This window comes from Callorhinus ursinus, unplaced genomic scaffold (genome assembly GCF_003265705.2).
Source record: "Callorhinus ursinus isolate GAN/ISIS: 27379988/994484 unplaced genomic scaffold, GSC_fseal_2.0 scaffold1, whole genome shotgun sequence".
Classification (NCBI taxonomy): Eukaryota; Metazoa; Chordata; class Mammalia; order Carnivora; family Otariidae; genus Callorhinus; species Callorhinus ursinus.
The window spans coordinates 45,901,214-45,923,489 of NW_027397063.1; the positions used below are offsets into that span (position 1 = coordinate 45,901,214).

At 36.5% G+C, this 22,276-nt stretch overlaps 1 protein-coding gene across 2 annotated transcripts in view; it reads right to left on the minus strand.

The window, feature by feature from the left end:
• The window catches only part of IFT57 (intraflagellar transport 57), a 53,895-nt gene that overhangs the window by 25,972 nt on the left and 5,647 nt on the right, over positions 1-22,276 (minus strand). For both annotated transcript variants that reach the window (XR_012378255.1, XM_025873828.2), the window contains exons 4-5: positions 20,032-20,122; positions 15,199-15,267 (exon numbers count right to left, since the gene is read on the minus strand). Coding sequence is in view for 1 of the 2 variants with exons in the window: in XM_025873828.2 (XP_025729613.1) it covers positions 15,199-15,267; positions 20,032-20,122 (160 nt within the window). In the remaining variant the exon portion in view is untranslated. The remainder of the gene's footprint in view (positions 1-15,198; positions 15,268-20,031; positions 20,123-22,276) is intronic.

A 22,276-nucleotide genomic window follows, 5' to 3' on the forward strand; every position in this document is an offset into this window, starting at 1 on the left:
ATTTAAAGATAAAGCCTAACACATTAATTTTGGTAGCAATTTTTCCTTTAAGCTTCCTTGATAAATTAAAAGAAAATGTAGAAACAAAAATTTATTAATATAGAAAAAAATGAAACCTGAGAGATATAAACAGCCAAATACATATGTACATGGATTCCAGTTTGAACAAGCAATTTGTAAAAAGATGTTTTTGAGACAATCAGGGAAATCTGAATGTGGAAGATGATGTACGGAATTACTACTAATGTTATTGGTATTATAATGGCATGATGGTTATGTTTAAAAACAAGGCCTTATAAATGAGAGACAAATACTGAAATATTTACAGGTAAATGGACGTGATGTCTGAAATTTAAGATGCTACAAAGCAAAGGAAAAAGAGGGGGCCCCTAGAGGAAACACAGTTGACAAACTATTAACTGCTGAAGCTGGGTAATGTTACCTAAGAGTTCATTATCTTGTTCTCTCCACCTCTGTTTATGTTTGAAATTTCCCATAATATGAAACTTAAAAATAAAAGATTATATAAAAAAGCCCATGGTGAAATTTCATTCTCAGTGTGAATTTATGTCACTAAAAGACATTTCTTATACGAAAGCTCATTAGACTAGTCTTTCCAATCCAGCCAAAGCTAAGTAGAAGAATAACCTTATATCGGGATTTGTATTTTGGTGGGAGATTGAGGTCTTTAAGGGCTTTAAACTCCTGACTGAGTCTCTAGAGCACTGCTGGCATTAGAAAGCTTCTCTCTCCTACCTCCTAGCTCATATTAGCAAGTCCTGAACAGACTCAGAGCCCTAAAAGGAGCATATGTTGCTTTTCGTTCAGAAATTCAGTGGGCTATATAGTTCTAACCACACAATTAGAGGATGGATAACTAATACATACTTTCCCATTTTACAATATATGGTCTGAATTTATTCAGGTACGTTCTACTTAAACAACCAGAAGTATAAAAAATATAAGCCTTAATATAAGTAAAATGTGGAAACCAAGTGAAAAATGCTCAAGATTCTGCTTCAAACATTAAGGTGCTCACTTTAATATAGAAACACTGTATTATTTCGAGTACTAACAGAATGCTACATGCATCTATATAAAGTGAATCAGGATAGCACAAGAGCACCATAGGAGAGGGGGGGCAGTATTCACAAAGTAGACACCTGTGATGTTTTATGAGACAAATGTGACAGCAGGAGAAGCGAGACTGAGTCTCCCAGTTGAAACCTAAAGCCACAGGTAAAGTTTTCTGTTCTGCCACTGGGACAAAGGGGCATGTCCTCTCAGCAGCAATTCTGTATGATTCTTAATAGAATGTAGATGTTCTGGTCCCTGATTTACAAGTAAGTTTCGCTTATGGAACCACCATTTGGGTGAACTGAAGTTGGGTACTGCTGATTAAATACCAAAGCCAATTCTCCTCAACTCCAACCCCTCATTCCCATTCCTTCTTTTTCCCTTCCCTACAGGAGGGGGGGAGTCCAGAATCACCAAACAAGGCTGGAAAGGGTACTCATCTGTAGTCCCACTTTCTTCAGGCCTCAACTCATAGATAGGATTGTTCAAGTTGTACATAACATACTCAAAGATTTTCCTCAAGGAAGGGCACATTTTTCTAATTTTCCCGAAGGCAAATGGGTTAGCAGTGGCCCTATCTGAATCAGACTCAGAATCTAAGTTACTAAGGTACATGGAGATCAAACACTGAATTAAGACATCCCAGTGCATAAGCTGCTATTTCGCTTATATTGGCCCTAATTTAGTAAGAACTCTTAAGTTCTTATTTGGTTCCCTTAAGCAATGATTTGTAAATTCCTATTCCCAATGTCCTAAAGTGATTTAATATAGCAGCTCAAATGACTTCACTCATTCCTAGGCCACAGTTAAGATATTGGGGGGAAATGGCCTCGTTACTAAATGAGGAAGGGCAAAAAGAGAACATTAGGCTTGGTAGAGCAGCATAAACTTAATCAAACTATACAGTCTCTTTCTGTTTCCATGTTTGCACTTCTATTTCCTAATTTCGTTCCTCAGTCAAAATTTCCTAATGCCTAATAAGTGGATACATTAACTGAGTGAGCCCTACATATGAAGTAGAAATCACTTTAAAACTATATCATGTCTTGGTTATAATAACTTGAGAAAACCTTTCCTTTCCAATTGTACCTCCATTTAACAAATGATATTTTATATGGCGATATTAGTAAAAGAGAAATAAACTGCTGTTTCCATTTAATCAAAATTTTATATCAGCATGACAAAATCCCAGTCCCTCTCTGAAACAGCATTAACTAAGATAAAGCATAGCTCCTGGGAAATTGCGTTTTCTAGCTAATGCTGTTGAAGAAACAACTAGAAGCTCAATAAGACATAAGATATCCAGAAGTCTCATTTATAATTAATTAATTTACCAGCAAGCCATTTGTAAAGCTTCTACAACATGCAAGGTAAGAATCCAGGCACTGTGTTTGGTGTGGGAAGATAAAAGCATTTAATCCCTGCCTGCAAAGAGTTTATGGCCTATTAGGGAGAGTCTCAGGCTAGTTTATAGAGGTAATAAATGGACCAAAGGAAAAAAAATTATGAAAACTGACTCTAAGACTGCCAAAGGAAGAACTGAAGATAGTCTAAACCATCCTATAACATAAACCTGGGCTCAAATAGTAGGGCATACCACCAAAGTCCATTCAAGGAAGTAATCTCCCCTTTCCAGGTAATACTAATGGGATGGTTAAGCATCTGAAGAAATACTATATTCTGTATATCTGTTTATATATATATAATAAACACATAAAATTGGATGTATGTGTGTATATAAATGTACATATGTGTGTATATATATAAAATTGGATGTGGCCAGTCTTATAGTTACAGAGGTAGAATAAGGGAAGGCCTCATATATCAACAAGGGAGGGTAAATAAAGCCCTTTGCAGCCTCTGAGGTGTTGGGTAGCCTACAGAGTGCTGCGAAGCTGTTCTGTCACACTAGGTTAAACGCAGTACAAAATTTGATACACCTTCAAAATATCTTCACCTCTTAATTAACACTGGGGACTCCAGGTAGGCCATGACTACCAGCAGCGGAAGTAATGGATCTGATATTAACAGAGGGAGACTGGCCCATTAACAAGTATATTTTTTAAAATTTAAAATCAATTAATTAACATATAGTGTATTATTAGTTTCAGAGGTAGAGTTCAGTGATTCATCAGTCTTATGTAACACCCAGTGCTCATTACATCACATGCCCTCCTTAATGTCCATCACCCAGTTACCCCCTTCTTCACCTCCCCTCCAGCAACCCACAATTTGTTTCCTATGATTAAGAGTCTCTTATGGTTATTTCCCTCTCTGATTTCATCTTGTCTTATTTTTCCCTCCCTTCCCTATGATCCTCTGTTTTGTTTCTTAAATTCCACATATGAGTGAAATCATATAACTGAATGGATAAAGAAGATGTGGTGTATATATATATAATGGGGTATTATTCAGCCATCAAAAAATGAAATCTTGCCATTTGCAATGATGTGGATGGAACTAAAGGGTATTATGCTAAGTGAAATAAGTCAATCAAAAAGACAATTACCATTAACAAGTATTAATGCAGAAAACTGTCACAAGTGATACAGTAGAAGCACTGGTCACATTTTTGGTATACCTGATGAAATACTATCTTAAGCAAAGAATTTAAAAAAAAAATCTCTTTGGAGTGAAACTGTTTCTAGTATGTAGTACATACTCATTATTGGAAAACTCCATAAGGGTAAGGGGACTAAACATTACTGGACAAAGCAATGCTGACTATGACTTCCTGATACCAGCAACAGTTACCTATTCATTTCAGTTCTGCTATAATAACAAAAATCTAGTGCTATAGGATCTTTTGATCCCAAGGGTCCAAATCAGGTTGGGCATTTGGCTCTGGTTAAGACATTCCACTGGGAATGAAGAAGGAAGAAAGCTAGAAGTAGGGTGAAGTAGAGTTTCTAAAATTTGACTAATCATGGATACCCTACAGTACTTTCCCTTATTGCTGGAGAAATACCTTGTCTGGTAAAGGGAACATATATGGCTGCAAGGGCAGCCCCAAGAGTGAAGCTCAAGGCTCAGGCATCCATGAGAAGATGTTTCCTCAGGAATGGGGACCCTGCATCAGAAGTTACAGAGAGACCTTAAGTTCAAAAAGGAGCCTGGCCAAGTAAACATAGATCGTGAGGGCCTGGGCAGAAAATGGATTCACAGACTTTCTGGTGAAAATGGGAGAAAAAGGGAGGACCAGCAGATCCTGACACTGAACTAATGAAGCAAGAGCAAGTAGAGGCTCTTGAATCTTCAATTACCAAGCCCAAATCCCTATCTCTTATAAGAATGAGATACCACTGTCAGACTAGATACTGGAAACTGGTAAATGCTGACATTTACTAACCATAATTTAATCTTTTTATGCTGTCTCTTATTATACTAATTCTGTAATACAATGATGCTCTCAGGACTGAGAAACCTGAATTGCTTCTCGGCCTTTTGGCTAAGATCAAGTGCAGGACTGAGAAACCTGGGTATGACTGATCCTGCATTAAATGATGCCAGATAGCTATACTTTTTGCATTCTTATGTCTGCTTTTCAAGTTTTCCTATAGCCTTTCTTGGTATCAAATGCCAGTGGTCACCTCTGGTTGTCTGCTTGATTGCCTGTAGCACCTCCTCCTCCTCCTAAACTTCTATGGGCTTAGAAACCTAGTATTCAAGTTTGTTAGAATTTAGGCAAAGTGAGAATACAGGGGAAATATGTGAGAGCTGGTGAGAATGGTGGTGGTGATGATGACGTTGGGACTCTTCATAGATTTTTTTTTTAAGATTTTATTTGTTTATTTGAGAGAGAGAGCATGCACACATGTGAGTGGGGGGAGGGGCAGAGGAGGAGGAAGAGGGACAAACAGACTCTACACTGAGTGTGGAGCCCATCTCACCACCCTGAAATCAAGACCTCTCCCTAAACCAAGAGGTTGATGCTCAACGGACTGAGCCACCCAGGTGCCCCTTCATAGACATTTTTTTAATGGAAGTGGTTATACTTATTTTGGTTGTTCAGAGGCCTTTTTGGAATCTTCCTAATTTGATACTTAGACCCATATAGGAAGTAGGATAGGTGGCCAACAAGCTAAGTACTAAATATATATGGCATTACGATTATTTTTTAAAGATTTATTTCTTTGGGAGAACGAGCAAGTGTGGGGGGGGAGGCAGAGGGAGAGGTAGGGAGAGAATTTCAAGCAGACTCTGTGCTGACCGAGGAGCCCAACTTGGGGTTCAATCCCAGGACCCTGAGATCAAGACCTGAGCCAAAATCAAGAGTCAGACCAAATGAGCCACTGAGGTGCCCCTGGCATTACTATGTATTAAACAGGGTTTCTCCTAAGGGTATCTAGAGTCCCTCTTTCTTTATCACTGATCAATAAAAAGCTAGAGGGATAAATAAGGTATTTCAATCAAGAAAAGTGTTCCCTTGAAATCCAGTGATTTTAATAAATCACACTGAAGGCACAGAGTTAAAACCTTTCATGTCCCTACAAGTCAATTCTTCTTCATGATTAAAGAAGCATAAATCATGAGTCTGATTCACTATTTTCTTTTCAAATTAGGTTTTAAATGATTTAACACTATATTACTATGAACAGAAATGTTTAATACCATACAAAAAGTATTTTCAGATTTGTTCTGAATAACTAAATTAAACCCTGGCTATAATCCATCAAAAGAAATAGATGGTAACCTCTATCTTTAAATATATGAAGTTCATAAAAGTTTTCAATTCAATTTTAAGACTATCAAAAGAAATTTTATTCTGTTATAATGTGGACTAAGATTTGAATAAATTATGCTCACAAATAAAAAAAGTTAAAAAGCTCCCTAAACACAAAATCAATTTAATTTTCTAATAAGAAATCTGAAATTATTTTTGAATGAGAATTCAACTTCTAGTAATTATTCCTGTTTAATATCTCAAACACCTGTCTTTGTTTCTATTTCAGCTATTTTAAGGTACATTGAGTGCTAGGGTAAAATCATCCCTGATTTTTAATTTTCTCAAGATAAAAACCAAAAGAAAGCACCCCAAGAAGCATGTATGGAAAAACTACCATAGACACTATAGTTGGTGTTACAGAGTATACCAAAGTAAGTTTAATTCTTTATGGAATGAATTTCTATAAGGCATCTTTTCTCTGAGATGGCAACCTTATGGATATACCAGTGCCCAAATACATTTGAAGAGCTCAACTCATATACCTACTGTGAGGGACATGAAAATCCAATTAACTGTCAAGATTACAGAGTCCCAAGACTCAAGAGAAAGGGAAATAAATTGTCTTGAGAACGGCCATGGTGTGGTGTAAAATGTCAAGAGGGTGGGTCTGGAATCCCATCTCTGTTCAAATCCTACCTCTATCACTTATTAGCTGTTGGTCAAGTTACCCAACCTCTCTAAATCTCAGGGTTCCCATCTGTAAAATGGGGATAATGGTACCCCCCCTCACTGGAAGGGTTGTGGTGAGGATTAAATTATATGATGTATTTTAAAAGGCTTGCACAGCACCTGGCACATAGTAAGCCCCAGTGTATTTTAGCAGTTACTATTACTATTATTATACGCCAAGCATGATACTAGATGCTTTCACCTATGTTAAAGGCCCATAATAGCACCATGAATCAAGGGAGACTTATTCCCATTTTGCAAATGAGAAAAGTGAGGTATAGAGCAGTTAGCTAATTTTCCCTATGTCTCATCATTAGTAGAGTTTAGGGCCCAGGCAATGTTATTCTAGAACACAAGCTCTTAGATACCTTACCAAATGCCTATCAATCCTTGTTATATAGGTTACAACTATGTTCCCCCAGTTTATCACTTGTCTTTTTAACTTCATGGTGTTCCCCATTCCATCCTTTTGTATATAGGCTTTAATTTTTATGCATTCAGATTTATCAGCGCTTTTCTTGTGCGGTTTTTAGTTTTCTTGCCAGGCTTTACCATGCCAATTTCAACCCATGCATATAACGCTTGTCACTCATGTTTTTGTTTTTGTACCTCATCATTTTCTAATTTGTTGATCCATGTGGGGTTTATTTGGGTGTACAATATGAGGGAATAGCCTATATTTTTTTGCCAGATGGACAGCCTGTTATTCCATCACCCTTTAACTGAACAGTCCAGTTTTCCCCACTTATTTGCACTGCTTCCTACATTATTAAGACCATTATATCTTTGTATGATTTTATGAACTCTGCACTACTTCATCAATCTATTTCTGTGTTAGTATAATTTTTTTCAGACTTACAAAAAAATTACACAAATAGTACAAAGAATTTCCATATGCCCTCATCCACATTCACCAAACACTGGCATCTTACATAACCTCAGGGCAATTATGCATAAAGTGATATAGTGTTGATAGTATAGCGCTGAGATTTGGGGATGTTTTCAAATTTTTCTTTATACTTTTTTGTGCCTTTGTTTAAAAAAAAACAAGGAATATATTTCACTTTAAAAAAGAATAAAGTATTTTCAATAAAAGCAGGTAAAAATAATAAGTTTCATTAACTTCCAGAAACTAGCAGGTATGGGTGTAAAGGCTTTAGAAATTTGAATGAGAGAGAGAAGTGTGTTTTAATGGAGATGGTGAGATCTAAGTTTAACCTTATAAGGATGTATGGAATGCAAATAGGCAGAAAAGAGACAAGCCAAGTGTTTATAGTCAGGAAAGCACCATAAGCCAAGATACTGAAATAGAAATGCACATGGCTTGTGAAAATCTTATCAAGAGCGACTAGGGGCTTAGAAAGGCAAATATCGCGGAGCAAAAAAAGAGTTAAATACTTTTTGAAAGACCTCAGAAGCTAAGCTGAGGAATATGAATTTTGTCCTCCAAGCTAAAAGGGAAGTCAAGAAGAGTTCCAAGCAAGGTAAAATTACTTTATTTACCCAAGAAATCTTTCTTTAGCACCTACTATATGTGAGGTACTATTCAATACCAAGGACAGTTAATAAAATGTTAAAAATCCTTATGAAAGAACATTCTAATTATGTTTTATGAAGATTTATGAGTTATAGACTTGTGGGTCATAGAATTGAATGGGGCTGGGGTAAGTGGGAAAGTGTCACTAAAAAGGCAGAATTTGAGTTGAACTTTGAAGGCTTAAAAGTCAGGTAGAGAGATGATGAGAAGACATTTTAGATAGGAGACAAAGATGAGAACAGATACGCTCATAAGGTGTTTGAAAACCTATGAGAGGATCCATTTATCTAGAATAAAGTTATTCCAGCAGAAGAAAATAAGGTTGGCTATATGGACAACTTGTCAAATTGCTAAGAGTCTGGAAATTCAGACCAAAATATTATTGTTTTATAATCTACATAAATTGACCTGTAAACAGTGAAAAGCCATCAAAAGTTACTGAACTCAGAATGACCTTTTAAAAGTCGTTTGGTAAGTAAGATAAAGAGTAGTGAAAAATACTGTGCAAAAGGTGAGGGTGGAATTGAAAGAGGAGGATCAAAGACCATTCAGGCCATTATTGTTACATAATCCAGACAGGAGATGAAGCGGACATGACCTTGAAAGACAGCTGAAGGGATACATATGAGAGAGATTTCAAAAGCAGCATCTGCAGGTCTTTGTGACCAACTAGATGTCCTGGATTAAAATGAATCATTAGACAAATATTCAAAGCACTAACACTGCTAGAGGTGGATGGGTGGGGTTGGGTGGATTTAAAGAATATAGGTTTCTGTAAGACTGAGAAAAGCGCACATTCTGGGTACCCATCTAATATATGGAATTACATAATAAATATCTGCTATTGGCATTGATTCAGGAAATATAATCTATCCATTTATATTCAAAAGTAATATGAAAAGATCATATTACTTTTCATCAAATTCCCCTTGGTCATTTCTGTAGGGGAGACCTTATGTGACAGCAGATTTAGTCTAGTGGGCCTTCAGTAAGAATCCATGTGACATATTACGAAAATAAAGACATGATATCACCAAGACTTCCTAATTTATATAAAAATGCAAGCTTCTTGATAACTTATATCCTATGTAAGCTTCTTACTCAAAAACACTCATGGCATATATATATGTGTGTGTATATATATATATATATATATAGAGAGAGAGAGAGAGAGAGAGAGAGAGAGAGAGAGAAAGAGAGAGAGAGAGATTGGGGCTTTTTCTACTCTCCTACAGCACGTAAGAATGTTGATAACATTCTAATCCCAATCCCTTATTTCCAAACTCTAGGAAAGGTGAAAAATTATACAAAATAAGAAATGCATCAAGCTATGTGCTGTCCACAAGTTATCTTAATCTCAAAACAACCCTGTGAAGAATTGTGTCACCATTGTACAGAATAAGCAGAGTCACAGGTTAATTTACTAAGGTTAAGTGTCTAGTGATGTACAGTCCCAATAGATTCAAGGATTATTTTCCACCATGGTGTTGACGTCGAAGGTATGGACTCAGATCTGGAAAGGACCTTGAGAAGTCCTTGCTTCCTACTTCTTTTTAGGCTCACAATAAAACCAGGACGGAAATAAGGATCTTTCCCATTCCAAGTGTGGATTCAAAAGCTACACTAAAGATCAAGCAAAACTCTCTTTTACACCCAGCAAGAACTGCCATTTGAGCTTCTTCTGAGCAATGCAGAGTACATCTTTTTTTCTCTAACCTACATTTTCTATTTACCTCCAGATGTAAAACTGATGGGGTGGTACAGGTTAGTTACCAGAGAAATAAAAGCATTTACTCAGTCATAATGTGCTCCATCACACTGACATGTGGTGCTTTAATTGTTTCTCCTCTGAAATACCAACCGCAGACTTCTCAGTCACAACACAGGAGGACAAACAAATGTTTTAGGAAAGGAGAGGAAAACCATTTTCCTCAAGCAGGAATCAGAACAAGTGATAACCTAGGGGACAAGCTATATTGCAGAACAGAACAGTACTTTTTCCCCCTATTTTACTCAGAAATGACGTCTTGTCAAGAAGTGAAATGTAAATCCAATGTAAAATGAAGAAAATTTAAAGTATTTAAGATATCAGCCGAAGTAGATCCATCTTCTTCCCTTTTTTGATTATAATCTTGCAGACTTGCCACAATGACACTCTAAATCTGAGATGACATTTTTTTTCTAAGCCCAGATTTTTGCTTCCTTACAGCTTTTGCTTTTTAAGCTAAAAATTCTCTCATTTTTGGTACAATGAATTTTTTGCTAAGTAATTAAAAACCAATTGTGCTTAAACGTTTTGAGATAGTTGGTTTTATGCTGTCTAACTCAGAATTTGGTTTCTAAAACCTCAAATTTAGTATCTCAAAGAAGAATGGTATCTATGGCATGTTTGAAAAAACTGTTTTGAAATGAAGTGATGGACATTTAAAAATAGAACTCAGAGCGCACAGCTTCCCTCCCATCTTTTCTCCACTGAGGGAGGAGGACACATCTGCGTTACACTGCCACAACACTGCTGCTATGATTCTGAGCTTCAGAAACGAGGGGAGCTACAAAGACCACCTGTAATTACCGTGTAGCTGCCACAACCATGCAGGCACTTTACAGTTAACATACTCGAGATAGAACTAGAAATGGCCTGAACAACTGCCAAACACCTCACCACCAGTGCCTTCCTTCCCTGCTCCCACCCCTCACATCTCTGACATTCTATTGTACCCCTACACATCAGGGGCTCTGCCCAACTGTGAGAGCTTTAATACAGCACCAGTGTCTTCCCCCATGACCACTCTCAAGGAGCCTTTGGCTAAATTTTGTATTTCAAGAATATTCAGGAATCAGAGGGACAGAGAGAATGTGGAATCTTGTGGGCTAGCCTTGAAGACTAATATTTATCCACTTTTTTCTCTTCTAAGAAAAGCTCTATCAAAATTCAAATAGCTAACCTACAAATAAAATTTTGGAAGATAAAGTAATCCCTCACTAATTGCAAAAGTTGTTTTCTTGAAAATATTATATTTGGCAAAACAGTAATTGCAGTAAGAGATAAATAAAAGGACATTAAAATGTACTTTTTAAACCTCAGAGTAAATAAATATTCTGAAGGACAACTGCTTCCAATACAAACCAATTTCAACCCTGTAAGCATTCAACATTGACTGGAGAAACCATTTTCTTAGAATGTCATTGTCAATGTTCATGAAACACTGTTGCTATGTCATGATCCGAGCAGGCAGACACTTCAAAGTTTAGTCAGTGGGCACCTGGTAGCTCTTTACAAATTCTTCAAATTAGCAGTTACAGGATTCAAATATGTCGTGGTAGTCAGGAAGATCGACCACCAGGTCTCCTTCCAAGGAAAGACGTGCTGCCTCGCCAGCTGCCGGCTACCTCAGGCTGCCTTACCTGCAGAGGCCACCTGGCAGTATGTCCCCTCCAGTGACTGAGCCAAGCAGGCAACACTTGCTTCATCAGGCTGCCCGAAGCTTTGTCAGGCCTGAATCATAGCCAGACTTCTCCCTCAGCCCAATTTCTTCCCCCTTCCTTTCAAAATGAACATCCTGCACCCCAAACTCTGGTCTCACTGTCCACTTCCAGAGAACGTAATCTGCAACATGTCTTTTCCATGTACATTCTCTCTTGCTCCATTTACCACAAATCTCAAGAAAATTCTGTGTACGCTCATCTTCTTGCATTATTATGATACTTAAGAGCAAGCACACTTTTTTAGGATCTAGACATCAATTTATTTAATGAAAGAAAGAATATATTAGCTTCCTCCTGGCATCATCCTACTTGGTACACAGAAGAGGTCATAATTATTGTTGAACAATTCTTTTCTCTATGAAGATTAAACTTACCTTGCCTATATAAAATAGCCTTCATTTAAGCATGTATTCATTCAATATTATTCAATACTGAGCACTTTCTACACACCAGGCACCAGTGAAAAAGTACTGAAGAAAGTTTCCACTCTAGAGGAGAGTGCATTCTAGTGATTGAGATAGACAACAGATAGAAATTGAGACAGATGATAGACATTAATACATTGCCAGGGTCTGTAAAGAAAAATAAAGCAAGGTGAGAGAATAGAGAATGATTGGAGAAGCATCTGTTGTTTCAAAACCACAGGTAGAGAGGGATTGCTGTAATCCATAAATGGCTGGGGAGGCATAGTCACATCTACATTTTGTATATCAATTTCCTAGATCGTACATAACATTTTTGTTCTAGTGAAAAACTCATTGCATGCAACTTTGCTAAAATAATATTTCCTCTGCATTGTGAGTCCACCTGCTGCATGAAACATAAAATCTTCAATCTATGTTACTAACCTATATAGCAGTTCTGTCTTGGGGAAAGAGCAATCTAAGCCATCATAAGCTAGAGTCAGATACAGCTGTCTCAGGCAGATGGCTTCAGTGGGCAACACCATAAGCCTGCCAGATTTTTTAAAATATGAAAGGGTTTTCTCCCTCATTAGTACTTCACGGCTGACCATCTACAAACACCTGGTGTTCAGACTTCTTCCTCTTGTGAAAACGCAACCATATATAGTCTTAGCTCAAAGGGGTTTATGTTATATAATCTTTGTCCAAAGGATCTAATACCTAGAAAATTTATAAAGGCACAGGTAGGGGAAAACTTACATAGTTCAATTAAGGTGAAAAATTGAATTCAGAACCTACAGGAACTTAAGAGTAGTGGTAGAGGCAAATTAAATTACTTTAAGTCCTTCCCAATTCTCAAACTACATTGTCCAGAGGGAATCTCAGGTGGCCTTTAGAGGTCTCTATTTATACCATCAATGGAAGAATAAATAACACAAATGACAGTTTTGTTCTGAGAATAACTGCATATTCATCTCTTTTGTTTTCTTCCCTTATACTTTAGGAGAACTTTGCTGTCATTTTCAACACATATAGGAACACTGAGCACCCTAGTATCCTTGCTTAACATAGGAATCAAACCATACCTACCCTGCTGAAGTTTAGAGCAAACTTAGTTCAAATTCAGCTACTGTAGTTTTATTAAGTTTTTTAAAAGAGTATATTGTCCCAAGGTTATAAATTTCAGTTTTTGTATCTGTAAAAGGGAGATAACAACATCTACCCAAATACTTTACAAGGTCAGTAAAGGATGTGTTTTAAAGTACAATTGACCCTTGAGCAATGTGGGTGTTAGGGGTGTGGACCCCCAATAACCGAAAACCTGGATATAACTTTTAACTCCCCCAAAATTTAACTTATTTAATTAAAAAAAATTTTTTTTGAGAGAGAGAGAGTGTGCATGTGCAAGTTGGGGGTGGGCAGAGGAAGAAGGAGAGGGAGACTCTCAAGAAGACTTCCCACTGAGCACAGAGCCCAATGTAGGGCTCACTCTCATGACCCCGAGATCATGACCTGAGTCAAAATCAAGTGTCAGATGCTCTCAATTGACTGATCCACCCAGGCGCCCTTCAAAAACTTAACTTCTAATAGCCTACCATTGACTGGAAGCCTTTCTGATTAATTAATACATATTTTGTATGCTATATGTATTATATATTGTATTCTTACAATAAAGACAAAAGAAAATGTTACTGAAAAAAATCATAAGGAAAATACATTTCCAGTATTGTATTTATCGGAAAAAAATCCATGTGTAAGTGCACCTGTGCGGTTCAAACCCATGTTGTTCAAGGGTCAACTGTACTTTGAAAACTACAGAGGGGTGCCTGGGTGGCTCAGTTGTTAAGTGTCTGCCTTCGGCTCAGGTCATGGTCTCAGTGTCCTGGGATCGAGCTCCACATCGGGCTCCCTGCTCCGCAGGAAACCTGCTTCTCCCTCTCCCGCTCCCCCTGCTTGCGTTCCCTCTCTCACTGTGTCTCTCTCTGTCAAATAAATAAAATCTTAAAAAAAAAAAAAAAGAAAGAAAACTACAGAGTGATTTGCAAATGTACTGTTACAACTGGAGTTTATCTGTTTGGATTTAAAATGATATACTGTATCAGATTATATTATATTCTCAAATTTCAATTGAGCAATAAAAATACATTTATTTATTGGGCATCTTCTGTGTTACACTACGGAGACTATAAAAAATGACAGTTATCTCCTATAATCAAGGAGTTTATACAAATCAGATTTGAGAGGGGGAATGTGGGAAGATGTGGTTTTGGCTTTTGCCAACACTTATTGAGCACTTTCTATGTGCCAGACATCATTATAAATGCTTTATATGTAGTAACACTTTTAATCTTTAAAAACCATATGAAAAAGGTAATATTTTTATACTCATTTTACAGATGAGGAAGATATGGCACAAGAATTTTTGGAAACCTGCCCAAGGTCAGACATCTAGTAAGTATTAAGCGTATTAAAGTCAACTCACACATTCAGGCAAGTTAGCTACTATGTTACTCATTATGTTTTATTGCATCTCAAGTTGGGCAGAAAACAACAAATGTTTCATTAACAATAACAAATAATGCTGACTAACATTACTAAGGCAGTAAATGATAAATGAAGTGATCATCCTGGGATAGAATGGCCACTGAAGTCTTCATGATATGCGCCCAAAGCTATATCCAAACTTGTTTGTAGAATTTAGACAAGAAAAACAAAGGGAAAATGAGAATATTATATTCTCTATATACCTTTTTGAGCAAGCAACAGGTATCCCTTTATTGAAAATACAAAAATCCCTTGTACTTTTAAAATATCTCATTGAGCGGGTTCTCATTTATAGACTAGATTTCCTAATTAAAACAGAGCAAACATTGACCTAAAGCAATGTCTAACTACCTATCCATACACCAGTCTTAAAATAATCCATTTTATTTCAGACAATAACCAATTAAATATTTTCCTGTAATCAAGACCGTTCAATGCTAGCCAATTACAATGGAAAATAACTTGAAATCAAATAATGTCTTTCTATAATAAAAAAATGTCAAATTATTTTCGGCTTATGTGAGAAGCACTGTGTTGATTTTCCATGGTACAGACATGAGGCCTCCAACTTGTCCCTCTGGGTTTTTATATTTGCTACAATTGTAACATTTTATATATAGGAAACAATTTTTTGAGAGCTACTTTTCACATGACACACAAAACAATGGCAAACAATGGTTTCTACTTGTTTCAATTTCCAGCAGAACAAGTGTACTGATTGCTTGTTGGTCCTGTGCGTAGCCCATGTAACTTACCAAGCGATATGTCTGGGCCTTTAAGACGTTGAGATCAATAAAGTTTTCTTCACTGTCTGTCTCCTCTTCCTTAGAAAAAAAGAGTTTTAAAAGTTAATAATTATAAAAAGTTATAATTTAAAGAATGTATTTCCAAGTTTTTACATGCATAATATACTAAGCTCAACACAAAGACTAATGCATGAGAGGGTATTTAAAAGCCTAGTGGTGTGCATAAAGTAGGGCATAATGTTATTAGCAGCTCATCTGTTTTTTGAGGTTTTGATGGTACCTTTTAAAATAGGGCCTTTTTATAGTCACTGAAAAAAGAAAAAAACAGGAGAAGGAAGGGCCATTGCTGTAAAACTAGAGATAAATAAACATAAGAATAAAACAAGAAACACTGCAGAATGGCATATCTAAAAGAGAGAGATAATGGAAGGAGTTAATGACAACTTTGAGAACATGACTAAAACGGACAAAAATGAGGTTCTGACAGACACAGAATATTTTCACCTGCTCCAGGGACCAATCCCATTAATGCATATTTTTGACATCTCATCTCTTATATGATCAAGTTTAATAAATTAGTAAGATTAGTCATTAGTACTGCTTGGCTCATGGCCCCTAAAACTATTTAAAGATATTAAAATATTAAATCTATTTAAAGATATGAAATATATATTTAAGATACTAACCATGTATCTTAGATATTAACTATCTTAAAGGATGGTTCGAGTAGATTCCAAGCTGGTCCTGATCCCTGGGCCAACTGGTATGGGGGGTAGGGTCAGAAGTGACCCTTTGAGAGGCAATCCCTTTCCCAATATACAGCAAAAATGGAGTCTGAGCAGGTTCTAAAGCATGTGGAACAAAAAAAATAGCTCCCCTTTCTCTTCAAAGATCTTCGTGGTGACAAGTGACATAGTGGGTGAAACAAATTTAACAAGAGACTTAAGGACATGGTAAGACAGTGAATGGAACTTGGTCCTCAAAAAAAAAACAAAACAGGGCGCCTGGGTGGCTCAGTTGGTTAAGCGACTGCCTTCAGCTCAGGTCATGATCCTGGAGTCCCGGGATCGAGTCCCACATCGGGCTCCCTGCTCAGCAGGGAGCCTGCTTCTCCCTCTGACCTTTCTCTCTCTCTCATTCTCTCTCTCAAATAAATAAAATCTTTAAAAAATAAAAAATAAAAAAAAAACAGTAAGTGTGTGTTATTTGGTGGACACTTCCACATGCACAGTTCTCCAAAGCTGCAATGGAAGACTGCAAAGATAACCCTTATCTTCAAAAACTTAGAAGGATGTAAGACAGTGGTTCTCAAAATGTGGTTCTGAGATCTGCAGCATCAGCATCAGCATCACCCGGGAGCTTGTTAGGATGCAGATTCTAAGGTTCTATCCCACCCAGATCTACTCTGAAACTCTGGGGGTGGGGACACTAAGGTAAGCTATGAGAACTATGCTAATCTTTGGGGAATTGGAAAGATTTTATAAAATAAGAAGCAATATAAATGCAGAGTATAAATACACTCAAGTGACTTTATTTTATGTTTACATTTTTTTACATTACGTTTTCAGGGAGGAGGGACAGTGGAGCACAGAGGTGTAGACAAAATTGATGTGACTGTTTACATCTTAAATCTTAACCATAAATGCAGAATGCACACCTTTGAGATCCAGCTCAGTTTATTCTGTGTTTGCATTGATGATGACCTACTTAACAACCAGAGTAAATGATTGAAATCCCAATGACTCAATGCCCATGGGAGAAGAGACAAGTTTATTATGCTTTTACAATAACCTAATCAGTACTGTTTACATAGGGAATCAATAAATATTTGTTGAATTAGTACTGGATTAAATGTTAATAGGTAAAAAGCTTTAATAGTAGGCAGTCAAAAAAGGATTTAAGTTACTAAATATTACTAAGAGAGCATTCAAAAGGAATTCAAATATAAACAGACTTAGAAAAAAGTTTTAAAATAAACTAAGAGGATTCTGATTTCATTAGTATAGAAGACACTCAACAATTTCCTACCATTTCTTCGCCTAATATATACTATGTGCCCTCTTAATTCTCTAGCTGCCAATTACTAAGTGTATGATTATACACAGCAGTTGAAAAAATTGTTTTGTGACCAATACTTCTTTTATCTTTTTTTAAGAGTTATCAAATGTGTCCTATCTTGACTTGACAAGTCTAAATCTGAGGGATTCTAACTTCTAGATGATTATAACAGAACTTTACTCTGTCAGAAATAATTTTTTCCATGCTTGAGCCACCTCACAAACTCTGGCAACAAAATAATGTAACATCCCACAATCCAAATGCTTTTTGGCACTCATCTCCTTAGCAAGAGGGATGAAGAGGTAACAGAGGGCTACTCAAAATAACATGATGACAATAAGAAAGAAAGAAAAGGAAAAAATTCAAGAGACTTTTTAAGTAAGGGAACCAGCAGCCTCAGAGACAACCCTTTGAGGAAGACCTTCCGTTTGGTCTAATGACAGTAGAAAGTCTTTACCTTACAGTTGGGATAAAATATGCAAAGAGGCAGCTTCCTAGTTTGTTTCTCTAATTTACACACCTAATGATGCTGCTTTGGATTTTAAAGGGTTCTCAGAAAAAAATTAGCTATAATTTCTAAAAGTTACATAGCAATTTGCTGACAGCTGAGTTTGAGTCCAATATTTAATGAACACCCACTTTGCACTAGTAACCTGGAGATACAAAAAAAGTGCAAAATTGGTTTCCATCCCTATAGAGTCTTCTTTCTGACTAGTAGGTTTTTGTACTTTTTTTCCCCTGACTGGAAGTTTTGAGTCATGTCTCTGAAGCTAAATGTTGATGTACTAGGACCGGGTTTCTATCGATAAACCATTAACTAATAAAGTTACTAAAAAGAGAAGATGAGGAAAATACCTGAGTAAAATAAATGAGGTCAACGGACGGGAATATGTGAGAACTTAACATTTCCTGAGCCTGAATGGAAAGATCTATTACACAAAGAATAAAGTCAAAACTCCTTAAAATGGCCAAAATGATCTGGACCTGGTCTATCTTTCCTGTGAATCGTAAACCACACACATGCATACACCCGCCTTACTTAGGAAATCTGACCCCAGTGGTCTTCTCTCAGTTCCTTTATCAAGCTAAGCTCCTTCCTGACTCAGAGCTTTTGTACATGCAGTTCCACCAGGGTCTTGCCCAAAAGGTGCTCAATAAAACACATGCAGAAGAATGAACATATATTTACCCTCACTTTTAAAATGTAATCATATTTTTAAAAGATATCTTTTAAATTGATTAGTTTTACAATGGTCTTTTTCCTTCTGTAAATAACAGAACCAGCTTTTTTCTATTTATGGCTTAAAATATTTATACTGCTGATAAAATACATGTTAAAAACTTTGACAACACAAAGAAGCATAGAAAAGGAAATAATCGGGGCACCTGGGTGGCTCAGTTGGATGAGCATCTGCCTTCAGCTCAGGTCATAATCCTGGAATCCCAGGACTGAGCCCCGTGTCGGGCTTCCTGCTCAGTGGGGAGTCTGCTGCTCCCTCTCCTGCTTGTGCGCTCTCTCTCTTACTCGCTCTCCAATAAATAAATAAAATCTTTTAAAAAAAGGAAATAATCATCCATAATCTTTCTACCCATATACAACTAATGTTAACATATTATTTTTTCTTTTTTGTGTATTTTACATACTTGGGTTTATGTACAGCAGAAATTATCATCCCTATATCACTAACATTTCTTTGTAAATAATTTTAATGGCTACATAATATTCCACTATTAGGATATAGTCTATTTAATGGTTAGTTTCAGCATTTGCTAAAAAACAATGAAGTGATTCTTTGTGGCATATAATAGCTTAAATAAATTAAGCTGAAATATAGAATATACTTATTATCTAATGATTTATTTATTTACTTTTTAAAGATTTTATTTATTTATTTGAGAGAGAGGTACAAGCAGGGAGAGCAGCAGAGGGAGAAAGAGAGAAGCAGGCTCCTGGCTGAGCATGAAGCCCAATGCGGGGCTCAATCCCAGGACCCTGAGATTATGACCTGAGCCGAAGGCAGATGCTTAACAGACTAAGCCACCCAGGCGCCCCTTATCTAATGATTTAAAAATTCACTTGGAAAATGTAATTGGCTTATGACAATAAAATACACTTTAAAAAAGGGGTTTTTCCCCTGCTATTTCAATTTCAGATCATAGGTATACTTCCTAAAACACCACAGTCAATCCATCTCTGGTTCTGAGAAAGTGCTTTTTCTCTACCATTTTACTAGTTTAATCTGTTATAGAGACTTGATCATTTAGTTTCACAATATGAATGGAATGTTAAGAATGGTAAAGGCCCATATGCTGCCAAACAATTTAAATAATGTTGGTATTTATAAGTATTTTTAAAAATTCCTAAAGGGTAGTACTTATCCTAACTTTAGAAGCATACAGGAGTTCCTGAGAAATGAAAAGTGTTCTTAAGAAGTAGAATATATTAACCCTAAGCCCTACTATTCTTTTTCAAGTTCTTTATTATTTATGGCCTATTTCAAATCATGAATGGTTGCTAATAAAATATTTACTCTTATAACTAGCAGTCCACTATTTCCTGTCTACAGTTTAAGAACCTCTGCTATAATTCAGACTTCAATCATTAGAAAACATGAGCATTAACCAAAGGTCTAAACAACTGATTCTTGGTACTCTATTTAAAAGCTTTTCTTCTCTAGAAACAATGAAATGAAATATTTTCCTAAAAATGAAGTCTGGGGGAATTAAGAGAGGGGAAAGGAATTCAAAGGTAAAAAGAAACAAAAAGTTCAGCAGCACACATACCACAAATTCTTCATCCACTTTATTTAATGTTAATTCTGCATCATCTTCTGGGACAGTTTCTTCTTCTAACTCTTCCAGTGGGTATGTTGGTCTAAAATAACAAGGCTTAGTATGTGATGAGAGTTAAGAACAAAACATTTTAGCAAGATAGAAAGGTATAATGTGAATTTAAAGAATCCCCTCTACACCAGATCTTGTCCTTTTTTTAACCCCCCTTCCATAATCACGGTTACATGTTTGATGTGTTCTTTTTGAAACTTTCTATGTAAAGAAGCAAAAATGTCTATCTCCAAATTTAAAGAATAAATATACACAATTGGGATGATACAATGCATATTATTATCCAACATACTTTTTCACTTACTAATTTACCACATTTAAGTACATATACATTTTTCTCTTTTTTTTCCCATACCTGCACTGTATTCTACTGAACAGCACCATAACTAATTTAATTAGAAACTGAGGCTGAACACTGAGGTGGTTTCTAGTTTTTTTACTAAACAGTATTACAGAGATCATCCTTGTACATTCATCATTATGTCTATCACTTAGAATAAATTTATATAACAGCTGGGTCAACAATGTTGTACATATTGTTTTTCTGTATGTTACCAAAAACCAATTTCCAAAATGTTACCCTAATTTACACCCTCAACAACGACTCTATTTCTATGTGTTCACAAATACTGCAAACAAACTTTAATCTTTGCCAATCATATAAGTGAGAAATCTCATTTTAATTGCATTTCTTTAAGAGAGTGAGTGAACATCTTTTCATGTTTTATTTATTTTATTTTTTTAAAGATTTTATTTATTTATCTGACAGAGAGAGAGATAGCTAGAGCAGGAACACAAGCAGGGGGAGTGGGAGAGGGAGAAGCAGGCTTCCCGCGGAGCAGGGAGCCCGATGCGGGGCTCGATCCCAGGGTCCTGGGATCATGACCTGAGCCGAAGGCAGACGCTTAACTGACTGAGCCACCCAGGTGCCCCTCTTTTCATGTTTTAATTGGTTATTGGTGTTTCTTTTTCAGTGAAATGCCTATTTATGGCCTTTGCCCTTTTGTATATTAAGAAAATTAATGCTTTGCCTAACTTGTGTTAAAAATATTTTTCCTAGTTTATCACTATAATCTTGGCTATTCAGGAATGTTACAATTCTTATTACATAGACTTGGCAACCTTTCCTTGTGTGGATCCTAGCAGCATATATACATGGCTTTTCCTTCACATGACACAACCCCATCCCTCTTTGACCTTTTAGTACTCCTATAGTTTCATTTTTCACATTTATATCTTTGACCAATCTGAAATTTATTTTGATAGAATAAGAAGGGTTCCAGCTTTTTTTTTTTTTTTTAAGATTTTATTTATTTATTTGACAGAGAGAGACAGCAAGAGAGGGAACACAAGCAGGGGGAGTGGGAGAGGGAGAAGCAGGCTTCCCACTGAGCAGGGAGCCCGATGCGGGGCTCGATCCCTGGACCCTGGGATCATGACCTGAGCCGAAGGCAGACACTTGACTGAGCCACCCAGGAGCCCCAGGTTCCAGCTTTCTTACTTCCAAAATCTAATCAGTGGTCCTAACACTAAGTATTGAATGACCATTTCTCCAGCAAGATTAATGACATGTATTTCCCATATTAAAAATACCCGAAAGTATTTAGGTTTATTTCTAGAAACTTATTTAAAACTCTGTACCTCAGACAGATTAACAAAATATGAAAATCAACATTTAATACTAAGAAAGTACTGAGAACCAAATCAATCTTCTTAAGAAATAAACTTCTATTTTATTAATTAGAATTAGATAATATCTCAAAAGCAGTGTTCTAGGATTTGTGCTGACATATTTAATATATAAAATAATCATCTATAAATATGTAACTTCTATGTAATTTATACATTATGTAGCTGACATTATCTGATGCCTACTTTTTTTTAAAGATATTTTTTATTTATTTATTTGACAGAGAGATAGAGAGCACAAGTAGGCAGAGTGGCAGGCAGAGGGAAAGGGAGAAGCAGGCTCTCCGCTGACCAGGGAGCCCGATGCGGGGCTCAATCCCAGGACCCTGGGATCATGGCCTGAACCGAAGGTAGCCGCCCAACCGACTGAATCATCCAGGCGCCCCTGATGCCTACTTTCAATATTTTCCCCCTTATTCTTCCCTATGTATTTTAACGGTCCTTATAAATTATCCAAATCACAATGCATGGTCAAAAATTAGATATGCCTAGAAAC